We start from the raw sequence: 16,043 nt of genomic DNA on the forward strand, positions 1-16,043 counted from the left end.
CAAATTTATGACCAAGAGCCATCTCTTGGGATTTCTGGGAAAATAAGTGGAGACACAAACCTACTGACATACTCCATTAACTGTCATGTCTTTGCAAAAGGACCTTCGTACTTTTTCCTCATCTATCATTTTAAGCCGGAGTCCCTGCCTACATAATGACTACCAAATGTGGGACAATGACAGCTTGATGAACAGAATAAATCCTAACATCCTGTTTTGTTGTGCTGTATTTCTTTTTTTTTTAGGAGGTACCAGGGACCTCATATGTGGGAGGCAGGTGCTCAACCACTGAGCTATATCTGCTCCCATGATTTGTTACATCTTCTAGTAATTTTTTTAGGAGGTTCCAGGAATTGAATCTAGGACCTTGTACATGCAAAGCAGGCACTCAATCACTGAGCTACACCCACTCCCTAACATCCTGCTTCAATGCAGGGACACTTGGCCCCATCCCACGCCTCCCAACCTAACATGGAAAAGGCGATCAGAAGACAGGGTCAGGAATTCTGGAACGGGAGCCTAAGCGTAGCTCTCCACTATCCTCCTGTGCTGCCAAGGCAGGCAGGCTTGACCCCACAGTTGACCCAGAGCTCCCACCTCCCCTGGGAAGGCCAAGTCCCCCTCAAAGAGCCTTCATGCCCTGACCCATCCCTACCCGCACATAGAGGATGCTGGCCCAGAATGTTCCGCTTGCTCTTGTGCATCCTCAGCTGGCTTGAACGCTGCAGGCAAGCATCAGGGTGACCTGGTGAACTCACCAAGCGTCCTCTAAGGGAAGGCGCAAAGGAGGGGGAAGCTGCGGGGGAAGGTTGTGTGGAGGAGCCTTGCTTAGGACAACACACAGGTCTGTCATCAAAACAGTCTGTCATCACACACAGTGACTCCACTGCGGGGACAGCCTGGGCACAGGAGGACAGAGCACTGGGGCTGCAAGGGGATGCGACAGGCTGCAGAACACCAGGGGGCTTCAGGAGTGAGCTCTGGGAGGACGGACTAGTCACGGGGTCAATGTGGGGGATGAAGCTCAGACTCTGCAAGGCACCTCGCTAAGGGTTTCCAGATGTGCTGCCTCTTTAGATTCACTGTTACGGGGGAGCTCAGGCTGTGCACCAAGGTTTCTGACCTGGGGGTGGGAGTGGCAGCACCTCCAAGACTCCTGAGCTGGAGAAGGAACAAGCTCATGTCCCACCCTTCCAGTCTTTGCTCTAACTGAACAAATAGCTGCTGAGCCGGCTGAGGCCAGCCCTGCCCGGATCAGTCTGGGGTTGGAAACAGCCCCGCAGGCCTCACCACCCACCTGGAAAAGTCTTTTCCCAAAATGGCATGGCAGAATGGTGAGGGAGGGCCCGGGGCCGGGTCCTACCTGAAGGCGTAGGTCTTCTGGTGCCAGCTCAGCTGTCCTCGGATGCTGTAGGCGATGGTGGTGACAAACTCCCCACCTAGCCCGAGCTCGGAGCACAGCTTCAGGGCAAACTTTTCGGGCGAGTTCTCCTTCTCTGACATGTCCCACTCAAACTGGTCCACCAGGGATATGTTGCCGACGTGGATGTTCAGCTAGACAAGAGTCAGGCAAGTGCGAGTGAGAAATGTGGGAAACGCCGACCCCGAGAGGCCACAAAGAGGTGAGGGCAGCCTGATCTGGGGCAGCGCAGCCAAGGGTGGATCCTGGCCCCCAACTTAGCAGTTGAGAGCCTGGGCTGGGCCCTGTCCTTCTGCTGCAGTTTCCCAAAAGCAAATGGGGCTGACCCACAAACCTGGGGCTACCCTGGAGGGGCTTCAGCTCAGGGCCTGGTGTGGAAGAGCAGGCATTCTGAGGGACATCCCTGATGTGGCTCTGGGCAGCCCAAGTCCCAGGAACCTCTCCCCCTCGTCCCCTTCCTGTCCCCTGGCTCCCTGCACCAGCCATCACCTGCTCTTCTGCCCAGGCCCTCTGCCTGGAACCCGCTATTCGCCGATCTTTACATGACTGCACCCAGCAAGGTGGCCACTCATGCACTCCTTTAGTCAAAAATAAAAGTGAGGGGCCTCCCAAGGAGAGGTAGCAGGTAGTAGCACCCAGATACACAGGAAAGGCCAGCCTTGGGGAGCTAATATGCCCAAGGGAGGAGACAGACATGAAAAGTTAAATCAGTGATGGACATGGCATAGAAAACTGTGATGAGGGCTAAGGGGGAAAATACAGCAGGAGAATTCAGATGGTAGAGTAAGACATTTCAGGGCTCTGTCCCCAACAGAAATCCTGAATGAACAGCAAGAGTTGGCAGAAGCATCTTCCACAAAGCTCCAGAAAATAGTTAAAGAACAAGAGTAACAAGGGAAGCACTGAATCAAGAAAAAGGCTCCTGGGGAGCAGATGTGGCTCAAGCAGTTAGTGCCTGCTTCCCACATGGGAGGGCCTGAGTTTGGTTCCCAAGGCCTCCTAAAAACAAAAAAACAAAAACAAAAACAAAAAAAACAAGCAAAAGCAAGGACAAACCAATTCAGGTGAGCCGCTGTGGCTCAGTGGTTGAGTGCCGGCTTCCCACACAAGAGGTCCTGGGTTCAACCTCAACCTCCCGTACCTCAGAAAAAAAAGAAGGCTACTTAAAAGTAGGAAGACACCATGGCACGCTGGGTATCACCTCCCCCACCCCTCACTGGGCTCAGCATGGAGCAGGCCCACGTTCCAAGTGCAGATTCCTGGTCCCTTGTGCATAGACCGGGAGCATGTATGTCTGGCCCAATCTGTCTGGTGGTGGCATGAGGGACTCCCCATCCCGGAACTTGCCCTACATGTAGAAGGCGGCTCACAGAGCTCTCCTATGGAAAGCTGTGGGAGAACAGTCAAGTGGCTGCCTGGGGCAGGGGACTGCTGGCTGTAGGATATATAGCGCAATGCCTGCGACTGAGGAAAGTGTTTCCTGGACATTCATATCCTTGCAAACGGGGATTCCTAGGGCCACAGGTGCATGCCCAAGAAAAGCAGCATGCGCAGAAAGGACCAGGGTGGCGCCGACACTTTGACCTCCAGCTATTCTCTAAACCCACTGAATGGATAAGCCCTAAGGAAGAGCACTCCCACAGGACAATCTGTGAAGACAGGGAAAGCTCCTTTTTTTCCTTAGCTCCTGCCCTTCAAGGAATGCTCTGTCATAACACTAGCTGGATACAGGATTAAAGAGCAGACACCTCAGACATAAGATCCCAGGGGTAGCACATTAAAATAGCCCAATGTCCAGGTTTTTCTACAAAATATTTTAAAGCACACAAAGCAACAGGAAGTGATGGCCCAGGCAAAGGAGAAGATTAAAGCATTAGAAACCATCAGTGAGAAGGACCAGACCGACCTGGGATGTGCCAGACAAACACTTAAAAAAAAAAAAAATCAGGGAAGCGAATTTGGCACAACTGATAGAGCATCCGCCTACCATATGGGAGGTCCAAGGTTCAAACTCAGGGCCTCCGGGCCCATGTGGTGAGCTGACCCATGCACAGTGCTGATGTGCGCAAGGAGTGCTGTGCCATGCAGGGGTGTCCCCTGTATAGGGGAGGCCCACGCACAAGGAGTCCACCCTGCAAGGAGAGTCACCCCATATGGAAAAAAGCGCAGCCTGCCCAGGAGTGGCGCTGCACACATGGAGAGCTGACACAGCAAGATGATACAACAAAAAGAGACACAGATTCCTGGTGCTGCTGACAAGAATGCAAGCGGACATAGAACACACAGCGAATGGACACAGAGAGCAAACAACAGGGCGGGGGGAGCAGCGAGAGAAGAGAACAGAAAAAAAAAAAGATCTTAGGAACAGATGTAGCTCAAGTGGTTGAGCACCTGCTTCCCATGTACAAGGTCCTGGGTTCAATTCCTAAAAATAAAAAAAAAACAACTCTCCCTGGGGAGCAGATGTAACTCAGTGGTTGAGTGCCTGCTTCCCATGTACGAGGTCCTGGGTTCAATTCCTAAAAAAAAAGTCATATATATATAACATACATACACACAAAGAGCCAAAGGAAATCAGGAAAACAAGAGATGAACACAAGTGATTATCAATAGAGATAGAAATTATGAAAAGGAACCAAACATAGTTGAAATTAACAGTAACAGAAATTAAAAATTCACTGGAGGGCTTCAACAGCAGGTTGAAGCTGGCAGAAGAAAGAATCAGTGAATTATTTGAAGATCAGACCATTGACGTCATTCAGTCTGAGGAGCAGAAAGAAGAAAACGTTGAACAGAGGCTGAAGAACCTGTGGGACACCACTGAGAGAACCAATATATACAGGAGAGTCCCAGAAGGAGAAGACAAGAGAGAAAGAAGTTAGAGAGAATGTTTGAAGAAATAATGGCAGAAAACTTCACAAATGCAATGAAAGACATGAATACACAACATCCAAGATTCTCAACAAACTCTAACCCAGATAAACCCAAATAGACCCAAGCTGCACCATATTATAATCAAACTGTCCAATACCAAAGATAAAGAGAGAATTCTGAAAGCTGTAAGAGAAAAGTGACATGTCACATACCAGGAAGCCTCAGTAACATTAAATGCAGATTTCTCATCAGGAACCATAGAGGCCAGAAAGCAGGATTACGTAAAAGTGCCGAGAGCAAAAAGCTGCCAACCAACCAAAAATTCTCTGACAAAACTATCTTTTCAAAAATGAGGGAGAGATTAAGACTTTCCCCTATAAATAAAAGCTGAGGGTATTCATGACCATTAGACCAGCCCTACAAGAACTGTTAAAGACAGTTCTGTAGGTTTAAAGGAAAGGACAACAGACAACAGATCGAAGTCACATTAAGAAATAAAGGTCTACAGGAAGGGTGATAACACGGGTAAATATAAATGCCAGTAGTAGTGTATTTTGGCTTGTGACTCCACTTTTTACTTCCTAATGTCTTTTAGCAAAAAACTAGTTTTGGACTCATAATACATAAACATGGAATCTATGACAAGAACTACAAAAGGTGGGGTGACAAAGGGGTATAGGAACACAGTTTGTGTATACTGTTGAAGCTAAGTTGGTATCAAAGCAAATGAGACTCATAGATTTAGGATGCTAAATTTCAGTCTCATTGAAACTACAAAGAAAAAATCAGAAATACATAAGTTTATAGAGACAAAATAAAGCACAAGTTACCAGGAGCGGGGGAGGGAGAGGTGAGCGACAACAGGGAGAATGGGGAGTAGGGTCTGTTCAGGAAGATAGGAAAGTTCTGGTAATGAAAAGTGGTTGAGGGCACCACAATATTGTAAATGTGATTAATCCCACTGAATGGTAGCTTAGGAGTAGTTGAGATGGGAAAGTGTTATATATGTTCCCTTGAGATAGAACAATTAAAAAGGCAATGACACTTAAATAGTTACGTGGGGAAACGGACTTGGCCCAGTGGTCAGGGCATCCGTCCACCACATGGGAGGTACGCGGTTCAAACCCTGGGCCTCCTTGACCCGTGTGGAGCTGGTCCGTGCGCAGTGCTGATGCGCGCATGGAGTGCCCTACCACGCAGGGGTGTCCCCGTGTAGGGAAGCCCCATGCGCAAGGAGTGCGCCCCGTAAGGACAGTCATCCAGCGTGAAAGAAAAGTGCAGCCTGCCCAAGAATGGTGCCGCACACACAGAGGGCTGACACAACAAGATGACACAACAAAAAGAAACACAGATTTCCATGCCGCTGACAACAACAGAAGTGGGCAAAGAAACAAGACGCAGCAAATAGACACAGAGAACAGACAACCGGGGTGCGGGGGGAGAGGAGAGAAATAAATAAATAGTCTATATAGTATATGATCCTGGATGGGATCTAAAAAGAAGAAAAGGCTCAAAGGAACACTATTGGGATATATGAAAACCTGGAATATAGACTGTAAGTTTTATGTCAATGTTAAATTTCTTGAACCTAATAACTGCACTTAAGGTGGTTACATAGGCGAACATCCTTGTTCTTAGGAAATGTACATGACAGTATTAAGAGCTCAAGCGGGAAACAGACTTTGGCCCAGTGGGTAGGGCGTCCGTCTACCACATGGGAGGTCCGCGGTTCAAACCCCGGGCCTCCTTGACCTGTGTGGAGCTGGCCATGCGCAGTGCTGATGCGCGCAAGGAATGCCGTGCCACGCAAGGGTGTCCCCCGCGTAGGGGAACCCCACGCGCAAGGAGTGCACCCATAAGGAGAGCCGCCCAGCGTGAAAAGAGCAGCCTGCCCAGGAATGGTGCCGCCCACACTTCCCGTGCCGCTGACGACAACAGAAGCGGACAAAGAAACAAGACGCAGCAAATAGACACCAAGAACAGACAACCAGGGGAGGGGGGGAAAATAAATAAATAAATCTTAAAAAAAAAAAAAAAAAGAGCTCAAGTGACACAATATATACAATTTATGCTCAAGTGTTCAAAAATTGGATTGATAAATAGATAAATGGACTGATGATGGACAGAATGATATGGCAAATGTGGCAAAATGTTAAAAGATTTGTGGATTTAGGTATCCGGGGACATAGGGGTATGTTGCAATTCTCTGTATGGGGTTTGTATTGTTTTCCAACTGTCCTGTAAGTTTGGAAGTACTTCAGAATAAAATTTTGGGGAGAAAAAAAAACCCAATGAGACAGCAGATGGCACTCAATACATGTAGCCCAGTTCTCAACACCAATAAATGCTAGCTCTCCAAATCCCATGCTTCCTACATATACTTTTAATTAGGTCAAAAGTAAATTTCACAGAAGCAAATGCTATGATTTCTGGAAAATAAAGTATTTTCAAGGGAAAAAAGAAAAAAGGCCTGGAAAGGCCTACGGGGAAAGTCTTAGTTTGCTATGACTGCTATGACAAATATCACCAACCAGTTAGCTTAACAAGTGAAACCTATTATCTTTCAGTTTTGGAGGCTCTAAGTTCAACTCAAGGCACTGGCAGGGCTGCTATCCCCCAGAGTCTGTTAACTTCCTGGCAACCCTCCAGCACAAGGCAATCTCTCTTTGTTCTGCTCCTCTGGTTGCTGCTGACTTCTGGCTTCTTCTGATTTCTGGCTTCTACTTCTGTGTCCAATTCCCTTTGCTTATATTCTTTCATTTTTTTTTCTTTTTTAGGTACTGGATCAGGGGATTGAACCCAGGACCTCATATGTGAGAAGCTGGCACTCAACCACTGAGCTACGCTGGCTTTCTCCTTTGCTTATAAGGACTCCAGTCATATGGACTAAGACCCACCCTGTTTCAGTTTGGTCTCATCTAAAAAGGACCTTCCAAGGTCCTATTCACAAATGTGTTCACACCTTAATATATAACATCTTCAAAGGCCCTATTTTTTTCAAAAGATTTATTTATTTCTCTCCCATTCCCCCCCACCCCAGTTGTCTATTTGCTATGTCTTCTTCTTTGTCTGCTTCTGTTGTTGTCAGCAGCATGGGAATCTGTGTTTCTTTTTGTTGCGTCATCTTGTTGTGTCAGTTCTCCACATGGGTGGCATCATTCTTAGGCAGGCTGCACTTTCTTTTGCGCTGGGCGGCTCTTCTTATGAGGCACACTCCTTGCACGTGGGGCTCCCCTACATGGGGACACCCCTGTGTGGCACGGCACTCCTTGCATGCATCAGCACTGCGCATGGGCCAGCTGCACACGGGTCAAGGAGGCCCGGGGTTTGAACCGCGGACCTCCCATGTGGTAGACAGACGCCCTAACCACTGGGCCAAGTCCACTTCCCTCAAAGGCCCTATTTATAAGTGGGTTCACACCCACAGGAACACAAATTTAAAAAGGCTTGAGGGAGCAGGTGTAGTTCAGTGACTGAGTACCAGTCTCCCATGTATGAGGTCCTGGGTTAAATCCCCAGTTCTTCCAAAAAAAAAAGGAGCAGATGTGGCTCCCTGTGCCTCCTAAAAACAGTAACAAAAAACCACAAACAGCAAGGAAACAAATGAAAAAAAGCTCAGGGGAGTTGATGTGGCTCAGTGGTTGAGCACTGGCTTCCCACATATGAGGTCCTGGGTTCAATCTCTGGCCCCAGTGTCTCAAAAAAAAAAAAGTGAGGGGTGGGGGGTATATGGGGACATCATATTTTTTAAATGTAATATTTAAAAAAATAAATAAAGACCAAAAAAAAGCAAAAAAAAAAATTTTTGGATACATCTTTATAGGGGATGTGATTCAATCCCCAACAGTGACATTTTGGTAAAGAACTTCAGTTTGAGAACAAGCTCAGGGCTCTCTGGGGAGGGGAGGGCACGTGAGTGGGGAGCTCAGCAAGTGCAAAAGGTGAGAGGTGGCTGATGACCTGGGCATCCATGGATCTGGAGAGGCCAGGGGAGGGGACTGGCACCAAGACTGAGTGGGGCCTTGAGGCCATCATGAGGACGATGCTTCCCCAGCAGAATGTGGGAAGCTTCTGGAGTGTGCTGAAACCAGCTGCTCACTAAACGGGAAGGGCAGAAGGAGCTGTTTGGTGGTGGCTGAGATGATGATGTTGGCAACAGGGTGGTGAGAAGTGGCTATGCTTAGGTGGGCTTCCAGAGGTAAAGGTGGGCACTGGCTGGACCCCAAGCAGGCACACCCAGGAAGGAGCCCGATACTCAGCAGCACTAAGCCGTAAGCACCCTCAAGGCAGCCAGGTCTGGGTTATGCTCCAGGCATGCTGGGAACATCAGCCAAGCACCACTCCATCCAAGGCAGTACTTTGAGTGGAAACACTTCTCTTGTGCCTCACTCCAGAGATGTGCCCCACAATCAAGACAAGGAAGGAAACCCTTCCGGGAACACCCATGCTTTTGGCCAGCTCTTCTGAATCCTGGTTATAAAATGGAGAACCCTGGGCATGACTTTTCTGTTTCCCACCTCACTGCCACCCAGGCCTTTATCAAGGCCTTCGCAAAGGGCAGCAAGGGCTTCTTGGAGCCAGCAGGATCCGTCCCTTGGGCCTGGCCCAGCCCCAGTGAGGTGGGCCTGGCCAGCCCGCATGCAGCCGGGCCAAAGGGCAAGCAGTGGGAGACAGCACTTCTCAGTCAGGGAATCAGACCTGGGGACATCGCCCCACAGGTGGGCTTAATGATAACTTTGAGGGGCTGAAGGGACCTGGGAAAGCCTCTGGTTAGGGGGTGGCAGCCCCAAACTGGTTTCAGCTGCCTGACAACTTTTTGGTTGGCTCCCCGACAAGCCCTATCAAAATAATGACAACAACAAAAAATTGTTGCTCAATTCTAAGACAAACATGGGAGTAGCCCAGGTAGTCAGAGCTCACAGGATCCTGCAACAAAGACCTTGGCCAGGTGGAACCGCACTGCAGGGCAGGCTGACCTCGGGAGGCCGCGTGCTCACCAGCTTACTGGGCAGTGGCGGGACACACAGCTGAACCTTTCACGGTGACCTTCGACAGGCTGCCCATGGGCCACGGGCCAGGGACACATGCCCTTCCTCTCTCCAGCGCCTATCCCCTCCACTTCTTTCTCAGTCATATCCTTTTCCTGCTAGCTGGCCACAGTGAGAAATCAAACAAGTAAAAAAGAAAGTAACTTAGTTCCCTGCCTCCTTGGGGGAACAGAGGGCTGCAGGGGAGACCCTCACTCCCATTTTCCAAATTCTTTGTAAAGAGACTGTGGAGACCAGCCGGAACACCGTGGGCTGAAGGAGCCCAGGCCATGCCTGGCACCAGGAGAAGCTTCCTTCCTCAGGCCCTACCCTGCTGTCCCCCCACAGCATCCCTGCCCCAAGCAGAGTTTCACAGTCCCTCTGTAATGTGGTTCTATTACCTTTTTTTAATTTGTTTAAATTTGTTTAGGAGGTACCAGGGATTGAACCCAGGACATCTTAAATGGGAAGGAGGTGCTCAACCACTGAGCTAATCTGCTCCTTAATGAGAGTTCGTTTTTTCATTCGTTTGTTTTTTAGGAGACGACGGGGATTGAACCCAGGAACTTGTGCATGGGAAGCCAGTGCTCAACTACTTGAGTTACATCCACTCCCCAGTCTATTACTTTTATACATATATTTTTTTCCCTAAACTTTGTCAAACATACAGAATCAGATCAAACAAAACCACTGACATTTTAGGACTAGCAATGATGCCAATTTCACTGACTTTTCCTCACCTTCATTCCTGAGATGGGGCTCTGCCAACCTCTTCTTGCCAACACCCCAGTCTAGCCCAGTGGGGTCCAGTGGGGCTCTGCGGGCTGAGGTCCCAAACCCACTTCTCAGGGGGGAGGTTTGGGGTAGGGGACCTCACCTCTCCAAGTCCCACCTGAGGGTCAGGCAGGGCACACCCTGCTGGTATCAGATGCCTGGCCCACAGCGGCATCCCAAGAATGTGATCTGAGGCAGGCTTCTGCCCCACAGCTCCCGCAGGAGAGGACACATTCCCACCCCTACCTCCCCAGCCCTGACCCCAGGCAGGGAGGCATGAGCCCACCTTGATGATGACACGCTGGTCTGACTGGTCCTCCAGGAGGCTGTCCGTGGGGTAGGACTCGATCTGCTGCCGGATGGCCGAGGCGATGGCCGGCACAAATGTCAGCGGGTTCAAGTCCAGGTCATCACAGAGGATTTCCGAAAACATTTCGGGGGTCATCAGCTTCTCTGCAATCAGAGAGAGGGAGAGGATGGCCGGCGGCCTGGCAGGGCTGATCTCGTCTGCTCAGAGCCTGGCTGCACACCCCACTCTGGAGCAACTGGGCACCTGGACAGAGGCCCTCCCAGAAGCAGCGGGGAAAGAGAAGGCATGGGAGGAGCCCCTGCTCCTGGCCATCTCCCCACACATACACCCTTCTCCACAGCCCTGGGTGCTCAAGGCTCCAAGTGCATCCCAAGCCTGGCTGTTCCCCTCCCACGCTCAAACTGTGCTGTACAGCATCCTCACAGCTGGGTGGAAGCTGGGCACTTCAGAGCTCCTGGACCACCTCCTCCCCCTGTGGAGACCTGACAGACTTGCATTGAGTTGGCAGCATCCTGGGTCCAAGAAGGCACAGTACCTCTGCCGCCCACCCTCACTGGGCCTTGTGGGAGCCAGGCAGCCTGCGCCAAGCCTCAGAAGCCTCTGGGTCTGCTATTGCCATGGCACCTCACTCACCCAGCCCAATGCACTGGCTCTGTTTGAGCCTTACACAGCCCTCTCCAGAGGACCTGCCTAGCAATCCAGCCAACACACTCATCTGGAACCCATCTGGATGGCGAGATGGCAGCCAGGGCAAATCCCTCTGTTTAAATTGAGGACACTGAGCCCAGACAGGGATCAGGGCTTCCTGAATTCAGGCAGCAGGTCCTGAGCTGCAGAGAGATTATCAGTGGTCCCAAGCCCATTCCACCCAAAGGTTCCAATGAAAGCCTTTTCTCTTCCCTCCAAGTGATCCACTCACCAAGCCCATCCGAGATGACCATGTGCCTAGCTTAAATGTCACTGCTTCTCTGGTGCCTTCCTAGCTGTCCCTCTGGGGCCACAGCACTGTGTCCCTTACCCCGGACTTGCATCATCACACATCACATGTTCCAGCTATGGGCCAAGACCCCTGCCCAGAACTTGGGCTCCCAAGCACCTTCCCAACTGGGACCCCTGATGCTTGCAAGTCTACCACCTCTTGCTTTACATATTTTGCAGCTCTGTTTGTTTGGGGCACACAGATTTACGACTGCTATGTCCTCTTGGTGGGTTGACCCTGTTAGCACATAAATGTCCCTCTTTGTCTCTGGTAATTTCCTTTCCTCTGAAGTTCTACTTTATCTGCTATTAATACTGCCACTCCTTCCTTCCTTTGATTAATGTTTGCATAATATATCTTCTTCTATCCTTTTACTTTCAACCAGTCTATTATCATTATATTTGAAATGAGTTTGAAGAAAGCATTGAGTTGGGCCAAGGTTTTAATCCACTCATCCTATCTCTGCCTTTTAAATGGTATATTCAGACCATTTAAATTAATATAATTATTGACATGTTAGGGTTGAAGTCTGCCGTTTCATATTTGTCTCGCCTTTTGTTTTCCATTTGTTTTCTTTTTCCTGCCTTCCTGTGGGTTTCTTGAAAATTCTTTAGAATTATTCCATTTTTATTTACCCAAAGCATTTCTAAGTGTACCTCACTGAACAGCTTTTTACTGGCAGTTCTTGGTGTTTTACTAAACTTACATAATTCATCACAGCCTACTGGTGTCTTCATTTTACTGGTCTGAGTGAAGTGTGAGAACCTTATCCACCCTTTATGTCCCTTTCCTCTCCCCCACTTATAATTGTCTTAAATATTTTTTCTATATACACTTAGCACCACATGACAGTGTTTCATTTTTGCTTCAACTCTCAAACATAATTTAGGAAACTCAAGGGAAAAAAGGAAGCTTCTTGCACATTCACATATTTTTGCTCACAGTGTTCTTTCTTCCTTCCTGGTATTCCATGGTTCCTTCTTTTATTGTCCTCATTCTTTTAGCCATTCTTTTAGGATAGGTCTGACAAATTCTTGGTTTTCCTTTATCTGAGAATGTCTTGATTTCCCCTTCATTCCTGAAGGATATTTTCACCAGGTTCAAGATTCTGAGTTAAGAGTTGTTTTCTTGTAGCACTTGAAAAATACTGTGCCACTTCCTTCTGGCCTTGGGGGTTTCTGATGAGAAATCCGCTGTTATTCTCATTGTTTCCCCCCAATAGATAAGGTGGTGTTTTTCTCTGACTGGCTCTCAAGAATTTTTGTGTTTAGTTTTCAGAAGTTTAATTATGTGTCTTGGCATGGAATTCCTGGATGGGATGAGCTCAGCTTCTTGAATCTGTTTTTTTGTTTGTTTGTTTGTTTTTTAAAGTATCTAATTGGAAAATGTGGATACGAATCTCTAAAAATATGCCTTCTGGAGCTAAGCTCTGTGGGGGTGGGGTGGGGGTGGGGGCTGCTGAACACCCTTAGGCCTATATGTGCCAGAGAAGATTCCAAACCTTTTCCTGAGGCAGCTCACGGCCCTCCCCTGGGATTCCCACACCTCCCTTCCGGGCAGAGGTGGCATCTATGCAGACGTGTGTTCACAGGCTGTGTTCCTGTTGAGCAATTCCTATTTTCTGGAGGATTTCAACACTCCACTTAGCTCAAGGGACAGATAAGGCAGATAACACATATTTCACGAGCAACTGAGAAAAGCTACATTTCAAGTCCTCTTTCAAGAGGATCACCTCCAATTTGCCACAAACTGATAAATAATCCTAGTTAAGAAGGACAGTATGAAGGACAAAACAGTCCATTCATGCAGCTGGACCAGTGTTGGTTTCTATCTTTCAAACCCTTTTCCCCTTTGTGATAATGACTCTCGGGCCCACCATTAAGGATACATGAAATTCCAAACTGAATTAAATATGACCACAACCATAGCATAAAATCAATAGCAATTCTGAATATGCTCTTTCAACCACCACACTGGGACTGGGGGTGTGGCCTCCTAACGACTGGTTAAGAATCATGGCTCCTGACACTCTTAAGTCAGAGGTTCTTAACTGTTTTTATTCCACAGACTCCTTTGCCAGTAGGTGAAAACCACAAACCCTTTACTAAGTCCTGGCATCCAACTGCTTGAGCCACATCTGCTCCCCTCAAATTCGTTCTTCTTTTTCAAGATGACATTGGCTATTTGGGGTCTCTTACTCTCCCATATAATTTAATGATTGAGTTTCCATTCCTGCAAAGGCAGCTGCAATTTTGATTGGGATTGTATTTGAATCTGTAAATTGCTTTGAATAGAAATGACAGCTTAACAATATTTAGTTTTGCAACCATGAACATGTAACATCCATTTATGTAGATCTTCTTTGATTTCTTTTAGCAATGTTTTGTAGTTATCTTTGTACAAGTCCTTTATATCCTTGGTTAGATTTATTCCCAGATATTTGATTCTTTTTTTTAACTTAATTTTTTTTCTTTCTCCTCCCCCACCCTGCTGTTTTTGCTGTCTGTGTCCATTTGCTGTGTGATCTTCTGTATCTATTTATCTTTTGGTCTTCTCTTCTTGTCTTTCTCCTCTAGGATTCACCGGGATTCGATCCTGGGGACCTCTGATGTGGAGAGAGGTTCCCTGTCAATCGTGCCGCCTCAGTTCTTAGTCTCTGTGGTGCTTCACCTTGACTCTCCCCTTTGTCTCTCTTTTGTTGCCTCATCATCTTGCTACGTGACTCACTTGCACGGGCACTGGCTCACTGCACAGGCAATCGGCTTGCTGTGGGAGCACTCAGTTCACCACGAGGGCACTGGCTCACCATGCAGTTACTCACATGGGCACTAGGCTCACCAAGTGGGCACATGTCTCGCTGCATGGGCACCTGTTTGCTGCGCAGGCACCAGCTCACCATGCAAGCACCCACATGGGCACTCAGCTGGCCACGCGGATACTCGTGAGGGCAGTCAGCTCACCGCATGGGTGCTTGGCTTGCCACATGGACACTTAGCTCACCGCACAGGCACTCAGTTCGCCAAATAGGCACTAGCTTGACGCACAGGCATGCTTTCTCTTCTTCTTTTTCACCAGGTGGCCCCAGGGATCCAACCCAGGTCCTCCCATATGGCAGGCAGAGGCCTTATCACTTGAATCACATCCACATCCACTTCCCAATATTTGATTCTTTTAGTTGCTATTATAAATGGAATTTTTTCCTGATTTTTTTCTTCTGATTGTTCATTACTAGTGTATAGAAACACTACTAATTTTGGGGTATTAATCATGGACACACTACTTTGCTGAATTAATTTATCAGCTCTAGATTTGCTGTGGATTTTTTCAGGATTTTATGCATACAGGATCATGCCACTGGCAAAGAGGGAAAGTTTTCTTTCTTTCCAATTTTTATTTCTTTTCTTTCTTTTTCTTGCCTAATTGCTCTGGCTAGAATTTCCAATACAAGGCTGAGTAACAGTGGTGACAGTGCACATCTTTCTCTTGGTCCTGATCCTAGAGGGAAAGATTTCAGGTTTTCACCATTAAGCATGATGTTAGTTGTGGGTTTTCATATATGCCTTTTATCATGTTGAGGATGCTCCTTCTATTCCTAGTTTTCTATTCCCATTTTATCAAGGGGTGCTGGGTTTTATCAAATGTCTTAAATGTCTTTTCTGCATCAATTGAGATGATCATTTATATAGTTTTTTCTTTCATTCTGTTAATGAGGTGTATTCTATGAACTGATTTTCTTAAGTTGAACCACCTTTGTATACCTGTAATGAATGCCATTTGATCATGGCGTATAAATCTTTTAATGTGCTTCTGGATTTGGTTTGTAATTTCTTGGGGATTTCTGCTTCTATATTCATAGGAGATATTAGTCCGTAGGTTCCTTTTCTTACGGTGAGTTTATCTGGCTTTGGTATGAGGGTGATGTTAGCCTTGTAGAATGAATAAGGGAGTGTTCCTTTCTCTTCAATTTTTTGGAAGAGTTTGAGCAGGACTGGTGTTAATTCTTAGGATATTTAGTACAGTTCCCCTGTGAAGCCCTCTGGTCCTGGAATTTACGTTGTTGGCAGGTTTTTTATTATTGATTCAATCTGTTTACTAGTTATTGATTTGTTGAGATCTTCTCTTTCTTCTTGAGCCAGTAGGGAGGGTATATGTTTCTAGCAATTTGTCCATCTCATCTAGGTTATCTAATTTGTTGGTGTACAGCCATTCATTGTATTCTCTTATAGCCCTTTTTATTTTGGTGGAGTTAGTAGTAATGTGCAACTTTTCTTTTCTGATTTTAGTTATTCTGTACTTTTTTTATTCCTTCATCAGTCTAGACAAAGGTTTGTCCAATATATTGATCTTTCAAAGTACCAACTTTTAGTTTTTTTATTCTATTTTTTTTTTTATTTCTCTATTTAATTTATCTCTCCTCTTACCTTTCATTTCCTTCCTTCAGCTCATTTTGGGTTTAGTTAGCTCTTTGTTTTCTAATTCTTCTACTTTTATGCTTAGATCCCTGATTTGAAGACTTTCTTCTTTATTAATGTAAGCATTTTAGAGCTATAAATTTCCCTCTCAGCATTGCCCTCACTGCATCCATGTTTTGGTATGTTGTATTTTCATTTTCATTCACTTCAAGATATTTCCTAATTTCCCTTGTGATTTCTTCTTTAA

The 16,043-nt window shown here is 47.1% G+C and overlaps 1 protein-coding gene across 2 annotated transcripts in view; it reads right to left on the reverse strand.

Moving 5' to 3' along the window:
* The window catches only part of SMARCB1 (SWI/SNF related BAF chromatin remodeling complex subunit B1), a 45,042-nt gene that overhangs the window by 6,368 nt on the left and 22,631 nt on the right, over positions 1–16,043 (reverse strand). For both annotated transcript variants that reach the window (XM_004466420.5, XM_004466419.5), the window contains exons 6-7: positions 10,382–10,548; positions 1,364–1,554 (exon numbers count right to left, since the gene is read on the reverse strand). In XM_004466420.5, coding sequence (XP_004466477.1) covers positions 1,364–1,554; positions 10,382–10,548 — 358 coding nt within the window. The remainder of the gene's footprint in view (positions 1–1,363; positions 1,555–10,381; positions 10,549–16,043) is intronic.

The sequence above is a fragment of the Dasypus novemcinctus genome, unplaced genomic scaffold (genome assembly GCF_030445035.2).
Source record: "Dasypus novemcinctus isolate mDasNov1 unplaced genomic scaffold, mDasNov1.1.hap2 scaffold_274, whole genome shotgun sequence".
NCBI lineage: Eukaryota > Metazoa > Chordata > Mammalia > Cingulata > Dasypodidae > Dasypus > Dasypus novemcinctus.